Source organism: Phyllostomus discolor, chromosome 12 (assembly GCF_004126475.2).
Source record: "Phyllostomus discolor isolate MPI-MPIP mPhyDis1 chromosome 12, mPhyDis1.pri.v3, whole genome shotgun sequence".
Taxonomy (NCBI): domain Eukaryota; kingdom Metazoa; phylum Chordata; class Mammalia; order Chiroptera; family Phyllostomidae; genus Phyllostomus; species Phyllostomus discolor.
Window position 1 is genome coordinate 41,959,442 of NC_040914.2, and position 23,329 is coordinate 41,982,770.

At 54.6% G+C, this 23,329-nt stretch overlaps 1 protein-coding gene across 1 annotated transcript in view; it reads left to right on the forward strand.

The window, feature by feature from the left end:
* The first annotated feature begins 5,035 nt into the window (after positions 1-5,035).
* The window catches only part of FANCI (FA complementation group I), a 31,350-nt gene continuing 13,056 nt past the window's right edge, over positions 5,036-23,329 (forward strand). The window contains exons 1-23 of the mRNA XM_028502362.2: positions 5,036-5,088; positions 6,211-6,313; positions 7,320-7,392; positions 7,638-7,768; positions 8,173-8,329; positions 8,409-8,466; positions 9,822-9,863; positions 10,016-10,139; positions 10,801-10,886; positions 12,442-12,568; positions 13,765-13,854; positions 14,500-14,636; positions 15,776-15,956; positions 16,394-16,481; positions 17,852-17,982; positions 18,330-18,400; positions 18,615-18,729; positions 20,135-20,257; positions 20,373-20,441; positions 20,665-20,766; positions 21,699-21,866; positions 21,944-22,065; positions 22,612-22,776. Of these exons, the coding sequence (XP_028358163.1) occupies positions 6,230-6,313; positions 7,320-7,392; positions 7,638-7,768; positions 8,173-8,329; positions 8,409-8,466; positions 9,822-9,863; positions 10,016-10,139; positions 10,801-10,886; positions 12,442-12,568; positions 13,765-13,854; positions 14,500-14,636; positions 15,776-15,956; positions 16,394-16,481; positions 17,852-17,982; positions 18,330-18,400; positions 18,615-18,729; positions 20,135-20,257; positions 20,373-20,441; positions 20,665-20,766; positions 21,699-21,866; positions 21,944-22,065; positions 22,612-22,776 (2,444 nt within the window). The 5' untranslated portion in view covers positions 5,036-5,088; positions 6,211-6,229. The remainder of the gene's footprint in view (positions 5,089-6,210; positions 6,314-7,319; positions 7,393-7,637; positions 7,769-8,172; positions 8,330-8,408; positions 8,467-9,821; positions 9,864-10,015; positions 10,140-10,800; positions 10,887-12,441; positions 12,569-13,764; positions 13,855-14,499; positions 14,637-15,775; positions 15,957-16,393; positions 16,482-17,851; positions 17,983-18,329; positions 18,401-18,614; positions 18,730-20,134; positions 20,258-20,372; positions 20,442-20,664; positions 20,767-21,698; positions 21,867-21,943; positions 22,066-22,611; positions 22,777-23,329) is intronic.

Genomic DNA, 23,329 nt, shown 5'->3' on the forward strand with positions numbered 1-23,329 from the left:
CGCTCTGAAGAAGAGGGAGGATTCTCGGGTTACACTTTGAGAAACACTCCTCTTAGGAGGAATCCACGCAAAAACCCCTCAGCAACCTCAGTTCTTAAGACGCAGGACAAGGCATTCCCTCTTCCACCTGTGGCCTCCTGCCCCAGCCCAAAGTGGGGGGGATGGTGAGGGGCTCAGGAACTCCTCAGCCTCCTGGGGGCCCCTGGCCCAGCACCTGCCCCTCAGGAGGGCTGGTGGCCAGTTGCGTGATCATCACACTATGTGTGTGCTCTGTGCTCTGTGACACACGAGTATCTTCAAGACCACTATCTCAGAGCCTGGGCTGGTATTACAATTCCCATCTCATGCAGGAGGGAACAGGCCCAGGAGAATACGTGTTGGTCCGAGGTTACACCCCCAGGAATAGCCAGGGATCGGGAGCCCAAGTGGCGACTTCCCCTCAGCACCCAGAGGCAGCGCAGCTGTGGCATAAGTCAGACCTGGGTTTAGCGTCTGTCTCTTCACTTTCAGGCTGTGTGATGTAACCGGAGTCTGGGTCGTCTCTGAAAGGGAGACGGGCGGGTTTGGGAGATGAATTAAATAATGGACACAGAGGTACTGCGGGCCCCCAGAGCGCATTTCTGCCCTGCTCACCCATGGAGTCCTTTTGGAGACAACTTTGTGTTTCTGGATTTTCCCCTCTCCCACCTGACTATCCCCAGGGCCCTCAGGGACCACCCTGGCGCCACGGAGAAGTGGCAGAGGTGGGACTTGACCCGTTGTCTGTCTGGCACCAGAACTGCTTGGACTCCTGGAGCCGAAACATCCCCAGGCAAGCTCCCCGGGTGAGCTGAGCTGGCTGCACAGAAAGCCCTTCCGGGTCAGAGACACCTGGGTCTGAATCAGGCTTTGTCACTCATCACCTGTGTGACCTTAGGCACGCTATTTAACCTTTCCGAGCCTCAGTTTCCTCATCTGCCATGCGGGGATAATAACCGTACCTACCGAACAGAGCTGTGAGGAAGACCGACCACAGGATTTCCATGAGGCACCCGCACGGTGTTCTGCTCTGACCCACAGCGCCCCCTCCCTTTCCTGACATCACACGGACCACTACCCAGGTCTGACAGCCAGGAATATCTGAGGGTCTCCACTCTCCTGCCTCTCTCACTCCTCGCAGCCCCAGCCAGGACAGGGACATTTTGAGAGCCCTCACCCACCCACGGGAACCAAAGTTAAACCCCTTCACTGGCGAGCAGACCCCCAGACCTGCAGCACGGGGGCAGACAGACAAAGTACAGCCATGCTCCCACTTGGGTTTTCGAGAACAGACGTGGAGAGGCCGAGAGCAGTACCTCGGGAGCTCACGCAGCAGGCAGGGCAGCCAGACAGCCCCAGCGGGTGGCGGATCAGCCGGACAAGCGCCCAGGTCCCAGGAACAGAGAGTGACACTCAGTGCAGTAATAACACTTCTTAAAGTAGGCCCAATCTATTAATGCTGATTTTTTTAAAGCCCTGATTTATGAGCCGTATACAGTGAAAACGTACCCCTGCTGTCTGGGGTTGCCGGATAACATGCAAAATGCACAATGACAGGGGAAGTTTGGATGCACGACAAACATTTTGCAAGTGTAAGTAGGTCCCCAATGTTGCACGAGGCAGACTGATACTTCAAAAGTATTTGTTCATCTGAAATGTCAAATTTACATTCACATGCACGTTCAGTTCACATTTATTTGCTAAATCTGCCATCAGATGGGTCTGGTTCATCCTGGAAAGTAGCCCGTTGGTTTCCGTGATACAGGTGTCTGGGCTGTGGCCCCCTTCCACCCCAGACTCCTCACCCCAGTCCTGGGCTTCCCTGGCCCAGCCAGGCCCCCCGGTACTGACTTACCTGCTGGGTGGGCAGCTCCTCCTTGGGGCCCCTGGGTACCCGAGTCCTCCGGGAGCCCTGGAGTTTGCCTCCACAAGGGGCGTGGTCCAGTCTGCAGGCTGGGATTAGTGTGTCACAAGGAACTTCTCAGGGCCCAGGTTTCCGGCTAAATCGGGCTCCTGGGAGGCCCAGACTGGGGCAAGCAAAGCACGGAAGGGGAGAGGGGATCAGCCCGGGCCTGGCTGGGGCTGCCTCAAAGCCCTCCTTTGTGTGTGCTCTGCTCCGAGTTCCTGCTCAGCCAAGTGGAAGCCGGGCTTTGGGGGGTGGGATCTGGGCCAGCCCCATCCCCTCCTCCCTGCCCCCTCCCTGAGAGCAGCGGGCTCTGGCGGTCACCCCCCAGGATGAGACAGGCGGGAGGCATGGGGAAAGTGTGTTTGGAACAACTTACGTGTGCAATTCTACTTTCCCAACTGGAAATCTTGTGATCACGTATTTCTGATGAGAGTCCCAAGTGAGACATGCTGTACGAGTAATTATAAACTACCGACTAGACTTTGAAGACTTAGTGCAAAGGAAAGAGTAAAATTTTTCATCGATGAGCTTTATATGGCTTAATGTTCTGAAATGATAACGTTCTGAATATATTGGGTTAAAAATATGTTAGCATTCATTTCACGTGTTTTCTTGTGACTTTTGGGGGGGACAGGGAGGGCTATTAGAAAAATGTAAATTTTTCCAATTTCGGTTTAATTTTAATGGCTCCCGGTATATTCCTAACGGACAGGGCTGCTCTTGACCTTGCTGTTCCTTGAAGTGTGGCCCTTAGACCCCGGCCCCCAGAACCGCCTGGCTGAGCGTGCAGACTGAAGAGAAAGGAGGACAGAGAGGGAGGGTTTGCGGACCTGATTCCAGGCCCGGCCCTGCCTGCTACAGCTGTGCACGCCCCCGGGCCTCAGTCTCCACACCTGGAAAATGGTGTTATCTGCCTAACTGTGCCACCCCCACAAAAAAAAAAAAAAAACCTCATGTATTAAAGTCCTATCCCCTAGTACCTCCGAATGTGACCGTATTTGGAGATAGGGTCTTTAAAGGTAATGAAGGCACGTGACCTCAATTCAGGTCATCGGGGTGACCCTAATCCAATATGACCGGTGTCCTTGTAAGAAGCAAAGATCTCAGAGATGCACAGAGGAAAGACGGTGTGAAGACACAGGAAGGAGATGGCTGCCTGCAAGCCAAGGAGAGAGGGAGGCCTCGGGAGAAAGCAGCCCTGCTGACACCTTGATCTTGGGCTTCTAGCCTCCAGGACTGTGAGAAGTGAGTGCCCGTTGCTGAAGCCCCTCAGGCTGTAGTGCTTTGTTATAACAGGGTTAGCAGACTAACAGAGGTGGAATATTGCATCCCCCCCCAACGTACTTCGCAGGGAGATAATTAGGGTGGGGGGCGGGGGGCAGTTGGAGAGCTCAGCCTGCCCCACGGGAAGGAAGCATGGAGGCTCCGGAAGAGTCTCTATTAAAGCCGGGCGAGGGGCTCTGGCACCAAGAAGAACGCTCCTGTGCACTGAGAACACTTCTGAGTTCACGCCACAGCCCTGACCGGAGCAGGCTGTGCAGAGCTTTTCAGGGTGCTCACAGGCCACAAGGCCCTTTACAGGAAGCAGGGCTCACGGCCCTTCTCCTGCCTCTGCCCTGCCCTCCACTGCCCTCCCCCACCCCCGCACCCCAAGAGTCACGTTCCGTGTCTGGCTCCTCTGACTGGAACAATAGTGCCACTGTGTGAGAGACGCTGCCCTCATTGGCCCGGACACCTGTGCTGGCCCCGTTGGCAGGCAGCCGTGGGCTCCCAGGCGCGCTCTGCCAGGCTAGAGGCAGGGGAGGAGGGCGCCTGGATTCGCCGCGCCTGCACTCTATACGTGTCAAGGGCCTTATCAGCATCATTGCATCCAGTCCTTCCAGATGTGAGGCAGAGAGGATGATCCCCCCTTTTACAGAAGGGGGGACTGAGCTTAAAGCCACACAGCTGGTAAGGAGTAGAGAGCTGGTCACTCTAAAGCCCTCCCATTATTCAGCACCCACGGCTGCTCCCTGGTCTGGAAGCGAGAGCCACACAGGTGGGACTGCCCAGGGAAGTCTCAGCTGTCCCTGGCTCCTGGGGAAGGTGACACCACCTCACTTTCCTGAGAGCAGCCCCAGGGGGCAGGAGTCTGGCCACTGCCTTTGAGGGATGACCATAGGGAATGTCCAGGCCTCAGCCCCTCCTTTGAGATTTGGGAAAACCCAGGTCCACGGGCATTTTGCACCTTCCTTAACATTACATGGTGGTAAGGAGAGCATCCTGTCCTGTACGGGCTAGCTGCCCACTGCCTCTCTCTCCAAAGCTCCAGTTCCTCTGGGAAGCACGCTGGTTCCGCAAGGGAGGCAGGTCTGCCCTGGGACAGGTCTGGGTTGGCGGCTGCCAGAGGTTCTAGCGATGAGGCACAGAACAAGCAAATCGATCAGCATGCTTCTTCAAAGAGTAGTTGCAAGTTAAATGTCCGTAAGGTCCTCGCTGAGAAGATGGAAGAGGGGGACCCAGTGGTCCTGGGCCTGGACACCCGAACCTCGTCCTATGGCTCCGGGAAGCGGAAGGAAAGAATCGGTGCTGATAACGGTGACCTCACAGATTTGGTGGGAAAGCTGAGGTCCTCTGTCGAGAGTTACGGAGAAGACAGAAGAACCTGAAATCATCCTCATGAAGACAGGAATAGACGAGAGACTCTCGGCCCCACTGTTGTTCATATAACACATACTGAGCCCGCACTGCTTTCCCACGCTATGCACTGAACACGGGGGTTTCTCACGGGGAACAACAAAAAGCCCCGGCCCCGCGCAGCTTATAGCAAAGCGGTTACAGGCACCTCGGATGGCACCAGGAGCAGGACATCGGCCTCCGCCCTCCAAGCCCTTCCAGTGTGAAGACCCGCGGGGGCCAGGCCACACTGCGCATGCTCGCTCTGCGGACCCGCACTCGAGTTCTCAAGCCGCGCCTCCCCCCGCCCCCGACTGTGAGTGGGGACGTCCGGCGTCTCCCGACGGCTCTCCCACCCCCTCTGCCTTCATGGTACAGCCCACCGCGAGCGCCCGGCGGCGGCGGAAGCGAGGCGCGGGGGCGGGGCCTGTTGTTCCGAGCGACGGAAGTGCGGGGGCGTGGATTGCGCGGGAGTTTTGGAAGGTGGCGGCGGTGGCAGGGAGGTCAAGGTAACGGAGCAGACAGGCTTCACGCGCGGCTGGGGCGGTGCGGTTCAGCCCCGGGGACGAGGGCGCGGGTCTGTGAGGGCGGAGGGGCCCGTTCCGCGGTGGTGTCCGGTACTTTCTGTGGCCTGGAAGGTCTCCGTGCGCTGCGTCCCCGGGCTTTCGCGGCTCCCTCCCCTCGGGGCGTGTGACACTCAGGCGCTCGCATTCAGTTCTCCCCCCGCCCTCCCCACTCGAGGATCTGCGTTTACCCCGAGACATTTCCCTGAACCCTAATTCGGGCCGCTGTCGCTGCCACCAAAATAGCCCCGGGACCTCCTAGTCTCGGCTCCTTTCGCGTGGGTGCGGTTCAGTTTCTTCAAATGCTGTCTCGAGCTTGTCAGGTTCTCTTTGGCCCCAAAAGTTTTTGCTGGAACCAAAAGAGCCTCTGTTATTTGCAGAATAAAATCCAAATTCCTTAGCCTGGTATTTTAACATCTTTCCCAGTTTATTCCCAACCTATCTTTATAGCCTTCCTCCTCCATACTCCCCTCCTTGAACTCTCTCCCTCTGGCAGTCTTTTTTTCCCCAAATAAGTTTTTCTATGAATGCCTTTGTTGATGATACTCGCCTTCCCAATAGGGGATAATGAACACCAGTGTTTAACTTGACTGTGTAGATTTAGCCTCTAGCACCAGCTTTCCTCTGCAGGGAAGATTTGAACACATTTATCCCTTTAACCTTTTTATGCCATTGTGTTAGCCTTTGCATTTACAGTGTTGTTTATTTATCAAATATCACTTTATGCTTATCATACATGTTTTTGTTTATATATTATAGTAATTATATACTTGACATACTGTTAAGTGATAGCTTTGTTCTAGGCAGTGTTCTGGGTAGGTGCTAAAAAATTATGAATCCACTTGATTAGAATAAGTTTTTAACAAGGATGTTCCAGGGAATTCTTGAGATGATTTTGTTTGGACAAGAATCACCCATTCATACTATATAGCAGTCCTTAGCCTATGAGTACCCACTGTGTATGTTGTCCATGATACCTGTGAAATACTCAGGTAACAGGCATGGAAGGAAAAAAAAATCTTGTTTATTTCCGCAAGTCTCATCAGCTCTTGACTTTTTGCCTTTCAGTGCCTTGGTATGTGCAACGATGGAGCAGGAAATTCTGTCTCTTGCAGCGGAAAAAGCAACAGACAGGCTGCGGGAATTTCTTCAAACCCTGGGGGAAGACGATGTGAGTACCGGGAAGCCTGTTGTGCTGAAAGCAAATGTCAAGCGCGACAGCACATTCAAAGGTCACAGAACAGTTATTCCGCCGCGTCCACTACTCCCCACCTCCCTCGGGAGACAAGGACTTCAGTGCTGACAGTTCACAGATGTAAAGAAGGGAGGACGAGAAGTGGACCACTTAGGGACGTTTGTGTACATGTATACAACTGTATAACCTTTAAATAATATTTCTACAGCTGTATGCACGTGAGCACATGAGTGTGCTTTTATGGTCCTTAGAGCAGCCCTGTTCGGAGATAATATCCAGACCACAGGCACTGAGACATTAGATTTGCCTATTGGTGCCCCTTCCTTCCTTCCTTCCTTCCTTCCTTCCATTTCCCCTCAAGAAAATAAATTTATAAGCAGTAAAATCTTTGAAATTACTAGAAAGAGAATACCGACCTGTCTTCACTGGAAGTATGTGATTATGAAATGGGACAATAATAATTGATCTTAGCTCATTCAGATCCCAGCATGGAGAAGAATCCTTCCTTGAGGTTTACCCAGTTGAGCTGAAATTCTCTCTCCCTTTCCGCAGTTATCGTCTGTCTGAGCCTTTATTACAGATAATTGTTTTCTCGATTTTTTTTCTGTCGCCGTTTCCCTTCCCGCTCTGCTGTAAACTCTCTGAGTCATACAGGCATGTTCATCTTGTTCGTCCCGTATGCCTGGAGCCAAGGAAAAAGAACATGCCCTAAATATTTGTTGAGTGAATGGCCCGGGAACATTGCTCAATACCTCGTGCTGGTTCAGTATTCTATAAATGCTTGTCGTCTGAATACATTTCAGTCTCGACAGCCCAGTGTCATGTTACCATCTACCCTGGTCGATCTAAATAAATAATCGTTTCTAATCCCTGCAGTCTGTGAAGGGTGTGAACCTGACGAGTCTTGTTCACATGGGGAGTTTAGGTCATTGGGGTAAAGAGATTGTTGCCAGAGACTTGCAGTGTTTTTGCTTCTTTGCAGCTGGCGAAGCTCCTCCGGAAGGAGGCGGTGAGGGGCAGAGCTGCGGGAGCCCTGCTGAGGGCCCTCTTCAGAGGTAATCAGAGTGAGAGAGTGGGGGGGGTGGTTCATTGGTAGACTCGTTTACTTCTGGCGCATGCTGCCTGAATCACTTTTCCAAAACTCCCGAACAGTTCTGTCCTAAACACCATGGTCATCAGGCTTTCCATCGTTCTGTTTCTGTGTGAAACGACACAGCCGGATGTTTGCCCTATTTATTTACCCGTCAGCCCTGTGAGACTTTTTCCTTTTCGTTTCTGTATCCCTCCTCAAAACCATAAGGTTCCCCCTGCTCTGAGGAAGCGGGAGCTCACAGACGACTAAAGATATACGTTTGTTGTATCCAGTTGGTGGAGTCTGGGGATTTGCAGAAGGAAGTGGCATCTGAGATCATAGGGCTGCTGATGCTGGAGGTGAGGTGGGGGACAAGACTGGTTTCGGGGTAGATTGGGGGGGGTTTGTCATTTGCTGAGAAAGGGAAACCAAATGGGCCGAGCCGAGCCCAGCACAGTTCCTGTGTGTGGCTAGAAGGCCGCTAACCACCTAGATGTCTCCACTGTGTTTCTGGCGTCAGGGACGTGTATCCCGTTGAGGAGCTGCTATGTTTGAACACGTGGGGGCACTGGGGGAGGTCTCTGGCCTTCGCAGTCCTTTCTGGTTATGAGTTTGTACCAGAGCAGAATGGTACCCTGACTCCCTTAGGGGATCAGTTCCACTTTCATTGCGAGTTCTAGTAATTCCGTGAAAAACTCTTGCTCGCAAAGAGCAAACGTTTACATTTCTGCTTAATATTTTCTTTATCCCCATGGAATTGCAGGCTCACGCTTTTCCAGGACCCTCCCTAGTCGCGTTAGCCAACGAGTTTGTTGGCGCAATCAGAAAGGGCAGCCTGGCGAATGGGAAGTCTTTGGAGCTACTGCCCATCGTTCTCGCCGCCCTCGTCACCAAAAAGGAAAGTCTGGCTTATGGAAAAGGTAACTTTCTTCCCACTTCAGTGGCGTTTTGTCTACTCACATAATTAAATTCATTTCTCAGTGTCTTTTGCGTTTCCAGATGAACTGAGCGGGGAAGAATGCAAGACACAGCTGATTAACGCCCTCTGCTCTGCCAGGTGAGTCTCTCTGGGTAACGTGTAGGACTTTCTCAGGACCCCACGTGTCCAAGGGAAAGAATTCTCACTTGTGTCAGAACTTCATGTCACTGAAGTTTTTTAAGTTCATTTATAATGTGCTACTTGTATAAAACCACGTAGTCTGGGATGGATTTTTGAGAGGTCATCCACTGTGTTCTTTGTTCTAATATTAGACCTGTAATTTCGACTCATCCGACTCATCCGGTCTGTCTTGACACAGCAGTTCAGTCTCCATCATGTTTGAGTCCTGAGGTCCTCAGGGCTGGGAAGTCACCCTGCGGCTGCAGCTCTTACGTTTTTCTGAGGGAGTCGAATATATAAGTGATGTTTGTATCTTTAAACCAGAACCGTGGGAATTATCGTAAGAAAAGAGTGCAACATAAAAGAAAATTCTCATACGTGAACTTATTCAGCACAGGAATTTGTGACCAACTTAAGCATACAATAATAGAGACACGAAATTCATACCCATTAAAGATGAAGTGTGTAAAGACGTACCTCGAAAATAAAAAACGTTACTCCATGGTCAGTGAAAAAGAAAGCGAATACCACATGGTGTAATCCCATGGGGACACACGAGCGCATTACAGAGATCCAGGAGGGCGTACCCAAGACTGTCTGAACCAGGGGTGGCCGCTGTTACGGCTCCTTACGTGATACCTTTTTGTAAATAATTTTAGGCACGTAGCAGCGTGTGTGTGTTTATCCATCGATTCGTTTGTTTTTAGTGACACAAAGGAGCCTCTTCAGCACGTACCGTAACGTACCTTGCGTTTTTCCTTTAACACTGCTGTTCATGTCAGTGTGTGCGCCTCTGCACCATCCGGGAAACAGTTCCATGGTGGTCTGTCACTCGGCCAATATCCCATTGTTACGTTACTTTCTCTCCCCAACAAGTAACATTTGGCTTTTTTGCTGTTCTAAAGTGTTGCAGTGAACATACATGTGTCTGGGTGACTTCCTGTGCGCATGTACACGGGATGTGTTTCTAATAGCAGGCGGGTGGGTCTGTGGTTCTGCGCATCTTTAAAGTTGGTAGGTATGGTCAGCGTGTCCTCCCAGAACGGTGGTGCCGGCGTACACTCCCTGGCACGGTTCCCAAAATCTCCCCAGCGTTGGACATCATCAGTGTTGGATTTTTGCCAGACTGATAGGTTAAAAACCACTTAGTTCATTGTTTCAAATGTTATTCCTGTGATCTTGTTTCCCAGTGGTACCAAGGCAAACTTGAAATGGCCCTACTTTTTTTTTATCATAACTCATTTTATAAAGCAATATGTAAATGAGCGGAAATGAGATAGACTTACATATTCTTGGTCATTCTCTTTAACCAGGTGGGATCAGCAGTATGTGATCCAGCTCACCGCCATGTTCAGGTGAGCGTGTCCTGGTTCCCTTTCTCCTCCCGTCCTGCTCCGAGCACCGCCCTGCCAGACGCCGGAAGGTCGGGGGTGCAGCCCACTTTAATATCTCCCAAGTCAGGCGCCGGCGTAACCCGGCCCTGGCCTTCCGAATCTCTGCCCCACAGGGACGTGCCTCTGACCGCAGAGGAGGCGGAAGTTGTGACGCAGAAAGTGCTGAAGATGCTCTCCAAGTTGAATCTTCAGGAGATACCGCCTTTAGTCTATCAGCTTTTGATCCTCTCTTCAAAGGTATGATGAATAAAATATCTCTGTTTTGGTTTTCTTCAGCTCTGGTGGAATGACCGGCCAGGGCCGTTCAGCTTATTTGTGCTCTTGGCTCACATGCGAGGGAGTGGTTGCTGTCGTTGCACGTTTGATGGTTCCATCTGGTCAGAAGCTCGTGCTCTCAGACAAGGCTGCACTCTGTCTTGCACTGACCACCACGTCTTTTGTGTGTGCGATAAAAAGAGTAAAGATCTCACACAGGGTGGGCTGTGAGCCCCTCAAAGTCTGGCATAAAGATGTATTTTAAACCAAAGGTTTTTTTTTTAAGATTTTATTTATTTTTAAAGATGGGAAGGGAAAGAAGGAGAGAGAAAGAAGGAGAGAAATATCAATGTGTGGTTGCCTCTGGAGCACCCCTTACTGGCGACCTGGCCCACAACCCAGGCATGTGCCCTGACTGGGAATCGAACCAGTGACCCTTTGCTTCACAGGCCAGCACTCGGTCCACTGAGCCACACCAGCCAGGATTTAACCCGTAACGTGAAATTGTCCTGTAAATTCTTACTGTGACTCTAGGTTGTAATTTGTTTACTTAAATTCACACTTGAGAAGCTTTGAAGCTGAAAAGTTCCACTTGCTGGTCTTGCCCTTTTGGTGGAGACCTTACCTGCTTTGTGTTTTTCAGGGAAGCAGAAAGAGGGTTTTGGAAGGAATCATAGCTTTCTTCAACGAGCTGGATAAGCAGCACAAGGAGGAGCAGAGTGGTGATGAGTGAGTAACACAGACACAAAATCACTTTTGCACGTCAATCGCGTTAGGTGTTTTAGTTACTTCACTGTTACCTAGGCGTTCGGCCGCCCCTGCCCCTCCCAGCACAGAACTCACGAGTCCTCTCCTAGCTGCTCGGTCAGACAGTGAAAAGAGTGGTGTGTCCTCCCCAACTCTTTCGTCTGCGCCTTCCTGGGAAAACGGCAGTAATCGTCCTGGAAGTTGTCCGGTTTGAAACAGTGTGTTCTTAAGTGTCTGCTGTGCGCCAGGCACGGTGCGGCCCCGGGTCTGCAGCGGGGAGTCAGTCAGCCAGACCAGGCCCCTGCTCTCGTGGAGCATCAACTGTAGTGAGGAGAGAGCAGAAATACGTAACAAGACTCATACTAGAGTGGGGAGTGCTCTGTAGGTAACTCCAGTGGGTGACGTGATGACGTGGCGGCACAGCTCCCTCGGACCGGGTGGCCGGGGCGCCCTCCCCAGGAAGGTGCTGTTCTCGCTGGAGGCCCAGTGGTAGGAGCAGCGCTGTGCGGACCAGGAGGAAGAACGTTTCAAGTTAGAGGAGCGGTTAGTGCAGGGCAGGAGGCGGTGTGGCCCGGGAGTGCTCCATCTGTGCCAGTGCTGTGCTCGCCCGGTAAACCTCACGGCAGCCTTATTTTGTCTTCAGTCTGGGATGCAGAAACCAAGGCAACGAGACGCTAAGGGGTTTCCCTAGATCGTACAGCCATAGCGCGGTGGGGCTGGGTTTTGAACCGGGCAGTTTGGCTGCAGAATTCACACTGAATCCTGTTGCAGCTGCTGCTGCTCTAGGATGACTTTCGGTTGCTGGGCTGAGCAGTTGACTAGAAGGTGATCTTGTCCACCTAGGAAGGACGGCTGGGGAAGTAAGACTGGGGGGAAGTAAGCTCCATTTGGACCATGTTCAGTTTGAGGTGCGTGTCGGCATCCCATATGGAGGTGTGGAGCAGATGGTCTGCGTTGCAGGGGAGGTCAGGACAGGGTACAGATTGGAAGGGCCAGATGGGTCACCTAGGCAGGTGTGAGGATAGGATGGAGAGACCCAAGGCCAAGCTCAGAGGCATCCTGCCGTTTAAAAGGAGGATGAACCAGCAAAAAAAAAAAAAAAAAGAGAGGGAGAGAGAGACCAGTGACGATGCCCCAGGAGCTAAGAGAAGAAAGTATGTCAAAAAAGGAGTGGTCAGCTGGGTGGCATTTGCTGGGGTGTTAAAATGGGGCTGACTCTTGCCTTTGGTGACCCAGAGGTGGGTGTAACCCTTGCAGTAATAGTCAGTGGCATCGCGTGCATGTGTTGGGCGGGGACAGAAGCCTTACTGAATTGGATTTAACTAAAGAAGTGGCAACGAGGACCACAGACACTCCTTCCCAGAAGTTTGGCTGTAAGAGGCAGCGGGGGATGAGGCGGCGGTGGCGGCGGCACCTGTGCTCGCTGCCTCCCTCCCGCCCTGCGCTGCAGGGCCCTGCACTCAGCCCGAGCCGTCTGCTTGCTCACGTGAGCACCTGCACCGCTTTCTTGCTCACACGCTTCTGTTGGGTCGATCAGGCTCCTGGACCTCGTCACCGTGCCGTCGGGCGAGCTCCGGCACGTGGAAGGCACCACCATCCTGCACGTTGTGTTTGCCGTCCAGCTGGACTGCGAGCTGGGCAGGGAGCTGCTGAAACACCTGAAGGTAACGCCAGGCTCTCGGGGCACCATACTCTCGGGACCCCCAGGGAACAGGGGTGTTCGGACTGGAGCCTCTCGTGTGCCGGTCAGTGGCAGGGAGCAGGGGAGACGAGACGCTGTGGGGGGCCCTGGGTCTCAGGGTGCTCGTCTGACTCCGAAAGTGGGGACCGTGTGATGCCCCGCATTCTTGAGCAGGTTCCACTCTAAAGCCGTGCCGTGAATGTTCTGGTTTTTAAAGAGAGGAGAACCGCTCAGCAGGAAACTGGAAACTCGATCTTAGCCCCATTATTGCATTGTGTGAGCTTCCACCCTGGCCTGTCCCCCGTTTATGAATTGGGGTACCGCCCGTTTCTAGGACGTTTCGGGGTTTTGTGAAATTCATCAAATATTTGTGAAGTACTAAGGTGAAAAAAGTCAGGAGTGGTTCGGAATCTTTAAGGACATCTTTTCTTCCGGCCTCATGTTTTGAAGTTTTTAACCCACAGAAGAGCTGAAGTGCTTTCGCAGGATGAACATCTGCCGTACCGTTCACCTGGACTCGCCGCGTCCCCCCATCGCACTGTCCCTCTCGCACACGATGTGCCTCTGGGCCAGTTGAGGGAGGGAGTCACGACGCTCCGGGGCCTGGGCCCCCTGCGTCTCCTGAGAACGAGCCTCAGCATCCTTTCGGTTTAGCGAGGCGTCCAGCCTAACTTTCTGGCGTCTCACGTCCTGGGGTTGGTCTGGTGCGTTTCCTTGCGTTTGGAGTCAAGTCAGACGTTGTCAGCGAGGACGTGCCGTGAGGGAGGCCGGGCACTCTCCGGAGGGGCTGGGTGCTGCGTCCGGCCGCTTGGCCCTCCCACTGCAGCAGGGAGGCAGCCAGACAAGTCCGTTCGACTTATGCACCAAATGTGTTTCCAGGCGGTAGCTTGTCTTTTCATTTTCTCAGAGGTGTCTTTTGAAGCACAAAAAGTTTCATTTCTGATCATGGGCAGTTTATTCATTTTTTCTTCTATAAGGTTTGCTATTAACACTGTGTATGAGAAAAATCTTTGCCCGATCCAAAGTCTTGAAGATTTTCTGCTACGTTTTCTTCCAAAAGTTTTACAGTTTTAGCTCTGACATAGTAGGCTTCCGACCCGTGGAAGGACCTTTTGTTTATAGGCCGTGTTGCAGGTCTGAGAGGTAAGCAATGGCTGTGTGGTTGTCCGTCTGTTCCAGGCCGGACAGCAGGGGGACTGTGCTGCCGTGTGTCCCTTCGGCGTGGCCCTGCTGCTCTCCGCCACGAGGATACAGAGGTTTCGGGAACAGGTATTGCCTGCCTGCGGGCCTCCTTCCGAGCTCTGCCAGGTGGACCAGAGCCGGTTTGCTCTGTTCTGTTCTGTTCTGTGTTATCCTTCCCTAAACCGTCCGACCGCGCCCCCGCCAGCAGCAGAGTCTTCTGGGAGACAGAGAGCAGGCCCACACCGCTGTCGGGGGCTGCCCGGAGCCTGCGTCAGGTACTCAGTACCTGGTCAGCCCTCTGTTTCCTGTAGTTTGTCAAGCCAGGGGTGACATGGGAGTAGGGATGGAAACCTCGCACAGTACAAGTTGCAAGAAGGGGGGGTTTAGCTGAGCCTTCACCAGCAGTTTTACTGTGTTGTAGCTTTTCAAGAAATTGTCCCTGTTTCAGTTGAAATTAATGTCACCAGCTAAGTTGCAGGGATGACAAGATAAAACCCTATGCCCCTTCCTCTCGTGTGTTCCTTCCTTGTGGGTGATATCAGGGTTGGTTTTAGCCCCTTTTCTTTCTCAGGTAAGGCCTGTCCTCCACTCAGTCCCCAGGGAAGAGTCAGTGTTTGTGTGACACTGCTCTAGGGAGACAGCTGTCCTGGGGCTGTGCGTGTGGCAGCAAGCAGGAACGGGCGCAGGGATACCACTTTCTGCTTCGTTTTTTTATGTCTTTCATTGTGTTAGGTGTTTGACCTTTTAAAGGCTTTGGTGTTTAAAAGCTTTAAGGATCTTCAGCTTCTCCAAGGCTCAAAATTTCTTCAGAATCTAGTCCCTCATCGACCTTGTGTTTCAGCCATGATCTTGGATGTGGTCAAGAACAGGTGAGTTCATGAACCATACGCCAGGGGGTGCCCGAGGGATTGTGTTAGAAGGTGTACTGTGTTGGGGGGAGGCTGGTGTAAGGGGACTCAAAGGAATGTAAACAAAAAAATGCAATTAAAAAAAAAAGAAGTCTGGTGCCACACCCACGGCCCATCAGAGAAAACTGCTGACCACAGCTGCTGACATCACGTGTCAAGGCTTCGTCCCTTGCGATGGTCAGGCAAGCTTCTCCTGGTGGAAAGGTCCTCGCACCCTGAGGCCACCCCTGTAGAAAGAGCACGAATGCGCATTCTCGCCCTCACTCCTCTCACGGAGTCACAGCTCTGTGTGGTAGCGAGTGAATGCGCTAACGGTTCTGTTTACCTTGCTGACGTTGGGGCTAGTGGATGGAACAGAAGGAGCGGCTTCAGACAGCTGATCAGCAGTTTCAGGCAGACCCGTTTCACACTGAGTTGAAAAGACTGCTCAGCTTACTGGCCGTTACTTGAATTCCAGGATCTACGTTAGCTGCCGTAACAACCTTCAGCGAGCCTTGCCGTGTAATATTCTTATTCCTTCGAGGGTATTCATTACACTTCTAAAGCCTCCTGTGTGTTCCGTTAACCCGCTCCTTCAGATGTCAGTTCTCTGTGTTGAGCTCGGTGCTTCTCTTCCAGGGCGGGGTTTTTTTTTTGGTTTGGTTTGGTTTGGTATCGTTGGTCACTGGGTGTCTCCCTGTTGCTCCTGGCGGCCCCTGTTAGTCTGAGAGGGCCGCCTCTGCCTGCCTCGGTCTGTCCCTGGTGTGAGGACGGCGTGGGCGAGCCGAGGGCTCATCTCCCAGCTGCGGGGCCTCCCACCTCCGGCGAGTCGCCATCCTCACCGAGTGCTGCTCAGCCCGGGCCCGGGGTCCTCTACTCCCACGTCCCAGCTCGGGGCCGGCCTCACTGTTGCTCCCTTCTCGGCATGAGCCGGGGAGCTGGTGGGTCTTGGAGAAGAAGCAGAGGAGGAAGTTGGATGCTGTAAAGATGCATGAGCAGAACAGGCTCACGGGAAGAGTGTTGGTCGTCCGGGTCGAGTGTGGGAAATGTGCAGCGTGGCAGAGGAGACCAGGGTGAGGTGTTTGAGCTTTTCCTTCCCACTCAGCTGTGTTTCCTTGCAGCGTTCACAGTTGGGATCATGTGACTCAGGGCCTGGTTGAACTTGGCTTCATTCTAATGGATTCCTATGGGCCCAAGAAGATTGTCGATGGCAGAGCTGTTGTGGCCAGCTCGGGTCCTTCTAGAACACCGAACCAGCAGGCATGCCAGCTGGGAGCTAACATCCTGCTGGAGACTTTCAAGGTGAGGCACGAGTTTGGCCGCCGCTTCCCAATTTTGTTAAGTCAGATCACACATCGGGCACGGTGTTTGCTGGGAGTCTGGGGACATGGACATGTGGGTCCTGGGACCAGAGACTGGGATGATAAGTGAAGCGCCGCAGTTCCAGGTCAACGGAGCTCTCTCTGTCCTTTCATTCGTACGTAGCAGTGTCTCCACGGGACGTCTAGGGGGCTCGTGGACACGGTGGTGCCTCCTGCTGGTGCCTGGGCTGTGCACAGGCCGAGGGCGGGGCCGAGTGCTCCTGTCGCTCCAGGGGCTCCTCCTCGTGTCAGTCTTGGAAAGAAATGCTGGAGTTTCCTGCGTGTCAGAACTGCTCTTCGTTCTGTGTAACACGCACTGACGCACTGTAAGCTGGAAGTCACCGAGGAACGTTCTGTGGGTTCTTCTGTCCTTTTCAGATCCATGAGGTGATCAGACAGGAGATCCTGGAGCAGGTCCTCAGCAGGGTTGTCGCCAGAGCGTCCTCGCCCATCAGCCATTTCTTAGGTATCGAACTGGGGAAGGGCGGCTCACATTCTCAGCTGTGTTTTCGTTTAAGCGCCATAATGTTTTGCTCATGGAAAACAAAGTTCAGCGCAGCCATTTCCCGCCGGCGGCCCGCGGCTCACTGGTGTGCTCACTGCAAGGGTTTCTGGAGCTCGCGGTCCCTGGCACACAGTTCAGCCGGGGGGCTCTTCCCGCAGCCCTGGGCTCGCGTTCCTGCCGTGTTCCCCTGCGGTGTCTGTTTTCGTTTCTGTCTCAGGTGCAGGGCAGCTTCCTTCAGACAGATTCCCCTCTTTACCCTCTCAGTTTCTACGAGCTGAAGCCTGCCTCTCCGAGTCCCAGGGCCGGAATTCCTTTTCGTCTTCTCAGATGCAGTCGGTATCTGCATTCTCCCATGCTCTCCCTCCCACTGTTCCTTTTCCCTCCTTTCTTATCCCCACCCCTCCACACAGTCCCACTGCCGAGCCCCTACCCTACAGCCTGGCACTTAGGCTGCTGCCGCGGCTTCCTCTCCTGTCCGTGGCAGTCCATCCGAGTATCGCCTCCAGACGAGGGTTCCAGAGCACCGCCCCGGCACTCGGGGGCCCTCGTCCTCCGGTGATAACCTGTCAGCTCCTCTCGTGGCACTTAGGATCCCTGACAGTTTGATCCACCGTTACATTCAGTGATTCATTCTGGTCCCTCACCCCAAGCCCATGATGTCGCCCCGTCCACTCTCCGTTGCTGCTCCCACACTCCTGCTTTCCCGTGTGCGCAGCAGCTCCCGTGGCCTGTCCTGCAGAGCCTGGCTGGGTGTCCTCCCCTCTCCGCTCTGCTGCAGCATGCCCACCGGTGATCCTTCTTTCAATTCCTGTGCGGCCTCCTTTTCTGCGGTTTGCTAAACTGTAGTCTAGTAACAGTAAACTGTCAGGGATTAGTAGGCATTTGGTATTGCTTTGTTATTTACCTCTTTTGTTCTTTTAAAATATACTCGGCTTCCAACTTCGTTAAAATTCTTGAAGGGAGAAAGACCACGTTTTATGCCTTTGTGTGTTCCGTGTGGGGCCGTCACACTTTCAGTCGCACATGTGCACGTGTGTACCTGCTTCGCCTGGAAAGATAAAGGCGCCGTGTGCCGCTTGTCTGGGCAGTGCAGAGGGCTTCTGTCTTTTGGGCGGATCAGTTTTTGCCGTCTTACACTATCGCAGGAGAGAGTTAAGTATCCTGGTTACAGCTGCCGTAGAAAAATGGATAGGGTCAGCAAGAAGTTGTTTATATTGCATTGTATTTAACCCCAGAAATGAAATAAACTTTTTACCATGTCTTTCCCCATTTTTTTCTTTTTCTTTGAAATTGGTTATTTCTGGCAACTCATTGTAGATTCTGTTTTTCAGAACTGCTTTCAGATATCATCACGCATTCACCCTTGGTTCTCCAGAGTTGTTCTTCCAAAGTCACCGAAAGCTTTGACTACCTGTCCTTCCTGCCCCTTCCGACTGTGCAAGGGCTGCTGAAGGCCGTGCAGGTGAGTCTCCCGCGGAGCTCGTGGGGCGGGCGTGGAGTGGAGCGGAAGTCGGGTGTGCTTCCGCGTGAGTGTGTGTCACTGAGAAATCCCGCTTCTCTTGATTCTGAAACTGGGCTGTGTATTGAGGACAGCAGACTTGAAGGCAGGCACAGCTAGCTCCTGTTTAGCATTTCCTATTTAGTAAGGGTGCTGCTCTCCTCACTGCTCAGGGTGCCACGCACTGAAAGGTGTGTGTAAAACGGACCCAGAGTGCCCTGAGTAAGCCAGACGACAGGATGGGGCAGAAAGGGGCTGAGGCTGGCAGACGAGCTTCCTCTGGTCTCAGCCACTGCTGCCTCCCCTTGCAGCCCCTTCTCAAAGTGAGCATGTCAATGAGGGACTCCCTGATCCTCGTGCTCCGGAAGGCTATGTTCGCCAGGTAAGTCGCGCCCATGAGACTCTGGGGTGTGGTGCCGGCCACTGTGGAGAAAGTCCTCCGCCCCCATCCTTGTAAATTCAGTTTCTGTAGCTCTCTGCTTCACTGTTGTCCCATCGTGCATCTCCGTACAACACTAACTGGGGTTTTTTGACCCGGAAAGCCCTTGCTGTGAAATCAGCACGGTTAATGGTTTCTCTGTCTGTCCCTGAGCCAGGCAGCTGGACGCCCGGAAGTCCGCGGTGGCTGGCTTCCTGCTGCTCCTGCAGAACTTCAGAGTCTTGGGCAGCCTGTCGTCCTCCCAGTGCAGCCAGCCCGCCAGCCTCAGCCAGGTGAGGGCCGGCCCCTGTTCATTGTGGGCGCACGGCTCGGGTTCCCTCCCCCGGGTTCCCTCTCCCGGGTTCCGGGTGCGCAGACAGTGGTGGAGCGGGGTCAGGACCACGGTGATGGGGACGGTGTCATCACTGCCGTGATCAGTGTCATTTAATCATCACTGAGGGCAGACCTGCGGCCAGCTGAACGGCTCTGCGCTGTGGCAGCCGCCAGCTCGGTGCGGACCCTTGAGCTGCGGCCAGTCCCAGTGGAGTCGTGCCGCACGTGTGAAATGCACGCTGGGTTTTAAAGACACAGTGCGGAATTTATGGATGTGGACTCTGGTTTTCATGGTGAACCTGTGTGGAGGTAACATTGTGGATATGTCGGGTTGAATAAAACGGAGGTAATCCCATCAGCTTCTTTTAAACAGGTCACTAGTAGGTTTTAAGTTACGCGTGTGCGAGGTGTTTGTGGTTCGTTGTGCTGGACGCCGTGCTAAGTGCTCTGGGTCCCTTAGTCTTCACGGCAGTTCTCGGAGGCCGTGCGTGTGTTGTAGCGCCTCCTCCTCAGTCGTGTCCTTACTTTGCACACGAGCATCTGTTAAATGCCGTGATTGGAGAAAATGAAACTTTTTACAATAACCTGGCAATGTGGGCTTTGGAACAGTAAAAACGTCTAGTTTAAACTACCTGCTATACGATTGCACACAACGGCCATCAACATCCCAGTTTCACCGGGACCCTTTCCTGCTGTAGCGCAGCTGGGCAGGGCTCTGGCCTGCGGTGCAGACCAAACATCAGGAGCCCTGGGCATCCTTCTGTGTCATCGTCATCTCCTTCGTAACCATGGGAAAACTGAAGCCGGGAGGGGCAGTAACTGGCCCGAGGCGGTACCACCTGGAAAGGCTGGAGCTGGAGCTGGACCTCCGTCGGCCCTCACGGCCCTGCTCAAATGCCAGGGGTCAGGGTCAGGAGTTACTGCTCTGTAGCTGCTGAGTGTTTCACGTAAATGAAACAAGGGGAGTTATCGTCGTGCTCACTTCCAAAGTAAAAGCTAGTCAGCTCTAACCCTTTCGGGATTTTGTGGAAGCAAAAGGCTGGATTCTTCCAGCTACTGAGGACAGTTAAGGACGGCTTTTAGGCCTTGTGAGTGAAGTGGAGTGTGTTAGGGACGACTGGCCCGCAGAGGCGGGAAGTACTCCATGTGCCTCCCTGGGCAGCCGCCACTGCCGAGAAGCACCGCGGCAGCGGGAGGCTTCATCGAGTTAAAATGCCTGGAACTTCCCTCATCCCAAAGCAGGATCAGTTGGCCCTCGTCCCAGCCTGGTGGTGACGGGGACACCTGCCGCCGTCCGGGCTGTGGCATCTGGGGAACACCGAGCACCGAGGCTCGCCTCGCCCCCCTTCCGGGTGTCCCTTCCAGGTCCACGTGGACGTGCATGGCCGCTACAGCTCCGCCGCCAACGAGGCCTTCTGCCTGGAGATCATGGACAGCCTGCGGAGGTGCCTGGGCCAGCAGGCGGACGTCCGGCTCCTGCTGTACGAGGTGAGCCGCGGCGCGGCGCCATCTCCCGCCGGCCTCCCTCACTTCCCGGTTCTTTCCCGATCGTGAAAGCACGGCACACACACGGGCTCACCGGTCTCTGCTCGGTCCCTCCCAGGGGTTCTACGACGTCCTCCGGAGGAACTCGCAGCTGGCCAGCTCCGTCATGCAGACGCTGCTGTCGCAGGTGCGACCAGCCTCCGCGGGTGCGGAAGACGGGCGGGGGCACGGGGCCTGAAGCAGGGGCGGAGGGGGTGGGTGCGAGGAGCGGTAGAAACTCCCCTGCGTCCTTTGGACCCCGGAACTGAGTCCTAGAAGGTGTCGCGCGTGAAGCGTGCCATGAGCTCGACCGGCCACCGAAGTGGCAGGCAGGCGTGAGCCACGGTGTCTGTCCCCCTGGCCTCCTGCAGCTGAAGCAGTTCTACGAGCCACAGGCCGACGTGCTGCCCCCCCTGAGGCTGGAAGCCTGCATTCTGACCCGAGGGGATGAGATCTGTCTGCAGGAGCCACTGGTGAGACCTCATTCCTCCCGAAACCGCCCCTTTTACCGCGGAGTGTCAACCCCGTGGTCGGGGCTGGTCTTCACAAGGAGGTGCTTTTCCCTGTGAGACTCTCTGTGCCGCTCCCGGTGAGGTTCCGCCCTGATGTCCTCCCGGCTGCTCTTTTCCGAGCCGTCCCCGCCGCCAGGTGCCTGCTGGCGCGGCGTCTCTGTGTCAGCATGTCATCATGGGGCACCCGCTCCCCGCCCCCTGCCCCCCACCCCGGGCAGTTTGTCTCCCGTTTGCGGCCCTTCGATGCCGCTGCTAAATAAACGTACTTTAGAAAGGGGGTGGGGGTCACCGAGGAGCAGATGAACCCAGGGGTCGGCTTCATTTCTCTGGAGGGCGCCCGTGGTCCTGGCTGAGCTGGAACTGGCGGTCCGTCGGCCCTTCAGCAGAACCGGAGCAGGCGGGTTTTCCGCTCTCGCTCTGGAGTCTCGGAAGGACGGGAGGAGAAGATCAAATTGAAACTCTCCCCCCACCCCCTCCCCATGATTTGGAACTCGAGCTCACAGAGTTGTCGTGTTCTGCCCTCATACTTGCACCTTCTCTGCCAGGAGATGCCGCGGTGTCTCCCAGAGGTTCCCTCAGCACAAACCCCCAGGGAGGGTCCGGCTGCGCAGCCCGGCTCCCCGGTGTCCGCGCCGGGTCAGAGGCAGCGCGCCAGGTGCTGCTGTCGGTGGGGCAGCTGCTTGTGAAGCCAGTTCCTCGGGGAGAGGCCGGAAACCGTGCCTCTGTATACTCTGTACATTCGGGTTTTTTCCAGTCGTGTTCATCCGTGTTGAGTTACGTGGTGGTGCTAGCGAATGCCTCCCTTGCAGGCAAGACACACTTGTTGATGGGCGTCGGCTCCACCAGTCAGCCCTGAGCGCTCGCGAGCGCTTCATTAGCACTCCCTCCCGCAGGACCATCTGCTGTGCTGTGTTCAGCACTGCCTGGCCTGGTACAAGAGCAGGGTGATGCCCCTGCAGCAGGAGGAGGAGGAGGAGGAGGGATTCTACCAAGAGCTGGACGACCTGCTGGAGTCTGTCACGAACAGAATGATCAAGAGCGAGCTGGAGGACTTCGAGCTGGTAGTGGCCGGGGCTCGGGTCTGGTGCGCGACGGAGGCTCTGTGCAGCCCGTTAGCGTTCGCTGCTGTGTCTTCCAGGACAAGTCAGCGGACTTTTCTCAGAGCTCTGGTGTCGGCGTCAGGAATACCATCTGCGCTTCTCTCGTGATGGGAGTCTGTGAGGTTCTCATGGAGTATAACTTCTCCACCAGCAACTTCAGGTAAGGAATCGCTGTGGCTCTAGCAGCAGTTTCCCGGGACTCCGTTTGATGGGACTGGGGTTTTGTTCTGGTGTTTCCTTTGAGCTCCAACAGTGGGCTAGGTATCGAACTGATTCCAGAGCGTGGCCCCATCTCTGGAATCGACACCTAGCCCGAGAGCAGACACTGTTTGTCCGGCCAGAGAACTCCCAGGCCTGTCTACGCCCGGCAGGCTGGTGAACGCCGTGCCCCCGGCAGGCTGCCCCCTGCAGACTTCATTCGGAGTTCCCCAGACCCGGACTCGAGCACTCCGCGTCGTCAGAGGGGCCTTTTGATTGGTGGCGGTGGCGGGCTTCGTGCTCTCTGTTGGCCGGTCCAGAGAAGGCAGGGAAGAATAACCCGGGCCGAGCGGCACGGCTGGGAGTCCCCTGTCCGTGGTGAAGGCCCGTGCACGTGCAACGTCGTGTCTGAGCTGCTGGAGCACTGTGACTTCCCTATGACCGGCCGTGTGTGACAGGGAGCCGCAGCGTCCTGACACTTGGCCTTGGCCTCTCTCCCTTCGCCCAGTAAGAACAAGTTCGAGGACGTCCTGAGCTTGTTTACGTGTTACAAGAGACTCTCTGACATCCTTCAAGAGAAAGCTGGTAAAGGCAAAACCAAAACGGCCAGCAAAACCACTGACAGTTTCTTGTCCCTGAAGTTCGTGTCCGATCTTCTCACCGCCCTCTTCAGGTAAGGCCCCCCAGGGCGCCGGAGGGAGCCGCACAGCGAGGGCGCGCTTGCGGACCTGCGTGGGCATCGTCACCTGGCTGGGGTTCATGATTCTTGCTGCACACGTGTGTTTCTGAGTCTTGTGAGAGCCGTTTTAGCAGCTACATGGAGCCCCAGGAAGGGGCCGTGGGAGCCTCTGACTGACAGCCGGTCGGTCAGAAGTGCAGATAACAGCCGGGACTCACAAGTAGCCTTTTGATTGGGCGTCTTTGGAACTGCCCATCTGCAGCCGATGGTCTTCCTGAACCTCTGGGACACGGCTGGGGTGCTGCCTGGCCTGGCAGCTGGTGCCTGAGGTGGGGGGTGAGGGGAGGCTGGCAGGACCGACCCGGAACCTGTGGGGTCTCTGCACTCTGCAGCTGGGCAGTGTCGGGACAGAGCTGACCGCCCGGACACCCTGCTGGTGCCTGAGAGTTGGCCTGGTGGTGTGGGGCAGAAGTCACCCCCCACACACACACTGGGGAGGGGGTCTGGGGAAGGTAATTTGTGCAGCCATGGCATGGGCTTGGGCCTG